We start from the raw sequence: 6,255 nt of genomic DNA on the forward strand, positions 1-6,255 counted from the left end.
CAGCTGGCTGCAGACAGGGTGAGGAGAGTGGAAATTACTTGTTTGTAAGAGCCAGAGGGGGCCAGGGTCCCAGGTGGGGTGAGGTCATGTGGCTCAGGATGCCAGACTCCGCTCAGGATAGAAATGACCCAGCTACGATCACTATGGAAATTAGACCAATAGCAGCAGAGCAGGGGGTTAACTTCCCTGAAACAGCCCCCTGCTCCCCAGGTGCTCCCTCTGAAGGAGAGCCCAGGCAGGGAAGGGACAGACACACACACACACACTGCAGGGAGACAGGTCACTTTATGAAGAGGGCCAGCAGGGTGACAGAGCTAATGATCCAGCCCATGCTCCCTGTCTCTGGCACCACAACCATGGGGTGGTTGAGCCTGTGCAGTTCTGACTCTGGGAATGCCCAGGCCCTAGGGAGCAACAGAGAGGACACTGCTCTGCAGACAAGAGAAAGGGGAGCAGTCCAAGCAGGTCCTAGCCACCTGCCTGGGGTTTCCCCTCTAGCAACCCAGGTCCCAAGTGACCTCATGGGTCCTATGCCATCAAGGGAAAGCCAGACATGTCCCCGTTACCCTGGTGTTATGTCAGTGGGGGTGTCCCTGTGGCCCGGCAGTCTGTCCAGGAAAGGGTGGTGCATCCATGTGGCCCTGGAGTTCTGTCCAGGAAAGGGGGGTGCATCCATGTGGCCCTGGTGGTATCTGGTGGGGGGAGCCTTGATTTCGCTAGCTGAACATCCCCATGTAGAGCTGCTTCTCCTTCTGGTGGTAGGTGCTGAGCTGGGACTCTGTCAGCTGCAGGTACCGCTTGACATTGGCGTCTCCATGGAGCAGAGGAGAGAGACGGGACAGGCCAAGGTGTGAGCTGAATGCCCAAACTCATCCCCTCCCCTTATGCCCTGTTCCTACAGGTTGAAGTGTTAAGCCAGTCTCCTCCTGTGCCCTGATCTCAGTACTCCCTACCCCAGCATCCTCCACCAGCACAAAGCCAGGCACCTGTTGCTAATGCCCCTGCAGCTGAAGAGCTGCTCCCCGCCCCAGAGGTGTCCTCCCTGCCCACCCACGGAGATATCACCAATACCCTCTACTCACACCCAGACGTTTACCTGCTGCCAACGCTACTGCAGACAACAGCTGTCCCCTGCCCCCAAGACATGTCCCTGCTGCCTACCCCCCGAGAGGTGTCTGTCAACAGTGCTGTTGTAGCTGGGCAGCTGTCCTGCTGCCCCTGCCCCCACTGCCCTTCGGCTTGGCATCACCCTCGGGATGGGGTGCAGCAGGACAGCTCCCCTGCTGCGTGGAGACAGGGCCCTGATTCTTCCCAAGCAAGGGTGACTCTCCCAGTCCCCCCGCCTCCATGAGCAACCCTGCCCCAGCTCACCTCGGGGCTGGCTGCATGAGGCCGCCATGAGATAGTGCTGGGCCTGGTCATAGTCCCGCAGGTGGTAGGCGGCCACGCCGGCGCGGTACAGGGCCTTGGGGTTCTCAGGCTGCCTCTCCAACACCTTGAGGCTGTACTCCTTCACCCGCTCATAGTTCACTGGCTCCATGTGGAGCAAGCAGGCTGGGGGGGTGGGAGGAACAGCACCAGTGAGACAGTGCAAGGGGGCAGGGAGGGTCACTGCTGTAACAGCACAGTGGCATCACTACCACAAGACTGGCACACACAGGTGGAAATAGTGGTGGCAGATCCAGGGCTCAAGTGGCTCATGGGGTGGAGGGAGATGGCGGTGGAGGTGGCACCCACGGGGCCAAATAGCCCATGGAGGGCAGGGGGTGGGGTGGTGGGAGGGAGTGCCAACCAGAGGATGAAGGAGCCCACAAGCAGGGCATGGTGGGGGAGGGTGCACGGCAGGGTGTCACAAAGAAGCAAGTTGCACTGCAATGTCACTGGGGAGCTGGGACACCCCTGGAGGACACAGTGGTGATGTCACAAGAAGGCAGCCACCCCCCACCCCATACCAGCCAGGTTGTTGTAGCAGTCGGTCTGGGTGCCGTGCAGTGCCCTCTCCTGCTCAGGCGTCACTGGCGGCTGCTTGCGCCCGAAGGCCTGCAGGGGAGAGGGTACACTGGGGTCCAGCCCTCGCAACTGCAGCAGTGCCCGGTGGTAGCGGCTCACGGCATCCCTGAAGCGCCCCTCCTTGTAGCACCGGTTCCCGTCCTCTTTGAACCTCTGGGCCTGCTGGAGCCGCTGGTCCATGGCCTCCCCTGAAGAGCCCTGCACAGAGAGTTGCAGCTGCAAACAGACTCTTCCCAGGAGACATCGTCTTCCCAAACTGACTCGCCTGCACAAACACCACGTCCTCTCCATGCACCTGGCTCTGGAGAGGGGGAGCAGCTAGAACCGTACACGGCACGGAGGAGGTGTGCGTGGGCCAGGGTCTCCCAGGAAAGCAGGGCCAAGTGTCCAGTGCCCTCGGGTGTTTAATGATCACAGGTAATAACCAGGGCTCAGCTCTATAGGGAGGGGCCTTCTTCTCTTCTCCCCAGTGCAGGACTCTGCTCTATAGGGAGGGCGCAGGGTTTGCTGCCAGCTAGGGGGATGCATGGGGCTATGGGGCTCAGAGCTATAGGGAGGGTGCATGGTGTAGGGGTCAGCGTTATAGAAGGGGGCTGTTGGAGAAGGGGCTCCGTGCTCGAGGGGGGTGCATGGAGCTGCACCGTTTGGGGGGCATGGGGCTCCGCGTCCTGTCTCGGGGCAAAGGCCGCGCTGCGGCTGGTACCTGCGCAGCCATCCGGGCAGCCGCTCCAGGGCCCCGCGCGCAGAGACCGATCCGATGCCGCCTCGCTCAGCAGCCGCGGCCGAGCTCCATGCTGCTTCCTGCCCGGCCCAGGAAGCGCGACCGGCCGCGCTGGGCAGGGAGATCAGGCACCATGTGACTGGGCGCCGCGCAGGGCCGGAGAGCCGAGCCCCTGGCAGCAGCCTCCGCTGCCCCAAGAGCTGGGCGGGGCCGGCTGGTGCCATGGCCGGGGGCTGCCTTGGGCGTGCTGGGGCGAGCCCCCCCACCCCAGTCTCTCCCGCTCCTGCGCAGTGGCGCTGTCCGGCCTCCGCCGCGCGGGGGCGCTCACATCCCGCGGTGGGGAGTCGGGCAGGCGGCAGCCTTTGCCTGCAGGCAACCGCCGCCCCAAATGCCGGGAGGGACCCCACTGGTGCAAGGGCTGCAGGACTCCTGTGCCACCAGCAGGCACCTGGGGGAGCCCTCATCCCAGCGGGGAGCCTGCAGAAGGGCTGTGACTCTGGGGGTACCCCCACTGCAAAGGAGGGGGTTCTGGGATCTCTGGCCGAGTTGTAGGGGGAGGCGGACAGGGGCCCCTTGACTACGGACTGGCAGGGGAGGCTACTGGCGGGGGGGGGGGGGCTGGTGGCAGGGTGCCTCAATTTAGAGCTCTCTTCCCTGTCCCTGGTCCTCCTCCACCGGCACTGAGTGACCTTCTGGGGATGCAACAAAGACCGTTTCTACCCCAGGTGTTTGGGGAAAGCTGTGGGTTGGAGAAGTTTTGGATTAAATGATCTATGCTCCATCCCCATACATATCTGTCTCTCCATCCAGCCATTTGTCTGTTTTATATAGCTGCCCATCACCGTGTATCTGAGCACCTTCCAGGTAAAATCAATAGCAGTAACAAAGTCCCTAGTAGGCTTCATGAAATCTCTGCCATTCTCCATTTTGGGGGCAAATTTTCTGTTAGTTAATGATGTGTGGAGGCAGGAACAGCTGTCTTCTCTTCTATGGTATACTGACTCCACCTAAGGGATTGTCCATACCAGGGGTCAGCAACCTTTCAGAAGTGGTGTGCCGAGTCTTCATTTATTCACTCTAATTTAAGATTTCGCGTGCCAGTAATACATTTTAACGTTTTTAGAAGGTCTCTTTCTACAAATCTATAACATATAACTAAACTATTGTTGTATATAAAGTCAATAAGGTTTTTTAAATGTTTAAGAAGCTTCATTTAAAATTAAATTAAAATGCAGAGTCCCCTGGACCGGTGACCAGGACCCAGGCAGTGTGAATGCCACTGAAAATCAGCTCACGTGCCACCTTTGGCATGCGTGCCATAGGTTGCCTACCCCTGATCCATACAGAGGTCTTTGTAAATCTAAATAAATAGAGAATAATACTGTATTGTAATGACTGGCAGGAACTTCTTTGGAACAGTGTGCTCATTTCTGATCATCCCCACCCCTAAAGAGAGCAGAAACAGAAAATGTCCAGAGAATGGAAATGAAACAGTAATTATTAGGGATGTGGAGAAATTTCTGTAGGAGCGTTTAGAGAGGAGACAAATAAGAAGGCCAGGTCTACACTACAGACCTATATCAGTATAATTATGTCGCTCAGGAGTATGTGAAAAATCCATACCATCCTAACCCCTGGTGTAGACAGCACTACGTCAATGGGAAAGCTTCCCCCTTCGACATAGCTACTGCCTCTCGAGGTGGATTAACTATGCCCACTTCTCCCATCAGCATACTAGCATCTTCACTAAAGGGTGAATACAAGCCCAAAGTGAACTGCTAGAGGTATAGACAGTAATTAATGGCACAGATAAGATTCTTTTACCTTTGTGTGTGATCCAAAGACAGGGAGTTGCCTCAAGAAATTAAAAGGCAACACATTTATAAATGATACAAAGGGGAGATTTTTTTAAATGCAATGTATAGTTAACCTAAGGAACTCCATGCTACATTATATTAGTGATGTGGCCTAGTGGATAGAGCTATGGCCTGGGTCTTCAGCAACCTGGGTTTTATTCCTGGCTCTCCCACTGGCCGCTGTGGGTTACCTTGGGTAAGCCACTTTCCTTCTCTGTGCCTCAGTTCCTGTAGCTGTAAAATGGGGATAGTGATACTGATCTCCTTTGAAATGTTCTTTGAGGACTACTGATGAAAAGTGCTAAGTATTATTGTAAGAAAGATATACTTGTATGAATAAGAGCATAGGTGGTTTTGTAGGATCAACATCCAAAAAGGAGATAAAGGGCATGGCTACACTTGCAGATGTAGAGCGCTTTGAGTTAAACCAGTCTTCGGAGAACGCAGTAGGGAAAGCGCTGCAGTCTGTCCACACTGACAGCTGCAAGCGTGGTCACATTTGTGGCACTTGCAGCGGCATTGGGAGCAGTGCATCATGGGCAGCTATCCCACAGAGCACCTCTTCCCATTCTAGTGCTGTGGCTTGTAGCAGGGCCGGCTTTAGGTCGATTCCCCCATTCCCTCCGAATCGGGCCCCGCGCCTAAGAGGGCCCCGCCCCCCCGCCAGAGCGCAGCAAGCCCCTGGGCCCCGCTATCCCGGCCGGCACACGGCGAGTCGCATGGCCCCAATCCCCCGGCCAGAGCACAGCAAGCCCTGCGGCCCCAATCCCCCGGCCAGAGCTCGGCAAGCCCCACGGCCCCAATCCCCCGGCCAGAGCGCGGCAAGCCCCACGGCCCCGATCCCCCGGCCAGAGCGCGGCAAGCCCCATGGCCCCAATCCCCCGGCTGGAGCTCGGTGAGTCCCGCAGCCCCGATCCCCCGGCCAGAGCGCGGCGAGTCCTGCAGCCCTGATCCCCCGGCTGGAGCGCAGTAAGCCCCACGACCCCGCTATTCCAGATGGAGCATGGCAAGTCCCACGGCTCCGCTATCCCAGCCAGAGCATGGCGAGTCCCGCAGCCCCACGACCCCAGCCGGAGCGTGGTGAGTCCCGCGGCCCCGATCCCCTGGCCGGAGCGCAGCAAGTCCCGCAGCCCAGCGACCCCAGCCAGAGTGTGCGAGTCCCACGGCCCTGATCCCCCTGCTGGAGCGCGGCAACCCCCACAGCCCTGCTACCCCGGTCGGAGCATCGCAACCCCCGCGGCCCTGCTATCCCATCTGGAGCGCAACAAGCCTCGCGGCTCTGCTCTCCTGGTTGGAGCGCAGTGAGTCCTGCGGCCCCGATCCCCCGGCCAGAACACGGCAAGCCCCATGGCCCTGTCCCGGCCAGAGCACGGCGAGTCCCGCAGCCCCATGACCCCAGCCGGAGCACGGCAAGTCCCGCAGCTCTGCTATCCCAGCTGGGGTGCGGTAAGTCCCGCGGCCCCGATCCCCCGGCCAGAGCATGGCAAGCCCCACGGCCCCGCTATCTGGGCTGGAGCACGGTGAGTCCGGTGGCCACGATCCCCTGGCCGGAACACGGCAACCTGAAGTGCTGCCAAAGACTCGGAATGCCGCCCGGTGAGTACAAGCCCCACAAATCGGCCCCGCACTTGCTAAAGCCGGCCCTGCTTGTGGGAAGGGCATTCTGGG

The 6,255-nt window shown here is 59.0% G+C and overlaps 1 protein-coding gene across 2 annotated transcripts; it reads right to left on the reverse strand.

Annotated features, from left to right (window-relative positions):
• Positions 1–266: 266 nt before the first annotated feature.
• TTC9C (tetratricopeptide repeat domain 9C) lies at positions 267–3,003 on the reverse strand. 2 transcript variants are annotated; one of them, XR_005601035.1, is made up of 5 exons: positions 2,714–3,003; positions 1,953–2,208; positions 1,372–1,554; positions 665–811; positions 267–623 (listed from the first exon to the last, which is right to left on the reverse strand). XR_005601035.1 is itself a non-coding variant. In XM_039546230.1 (4 exons), the coding sequence occupies exons 1-4, from the start codon at positions 2,723–2,725 to the stop codon at positions 717–719; spliced, it is 546 nt and encodes a 181-aa protein (XP_039402164.1). In that variant the 5' UTR covers positions 2,726–2,999; the 3' UTR covers positions 267–716. The 2 variants fall into 2 exon arrangements, 1 of the variants encoding a protein (XP_039402164.1); XM_039546230.1 differs by having other exon boundaries at positions 267–811; positions 2,714–2,999.
• Positions 3,004–6,255: the final 3,252 nt, after the last annotated feature.

Source organism: Mauremys reevesii, linkage group 7, assembly GCF_016161935.1.
Source record: "Mauremys reevesii isolate NIE-2019 linkage group 7, ASM1616193v1, whole genome shotgun sequence".
Classification (NCBI taxonomy): Eukaryota; Metazoa; Chordata; order Testudines; family Geoemydidae; genus Mauremys; species Mauremys reevesii.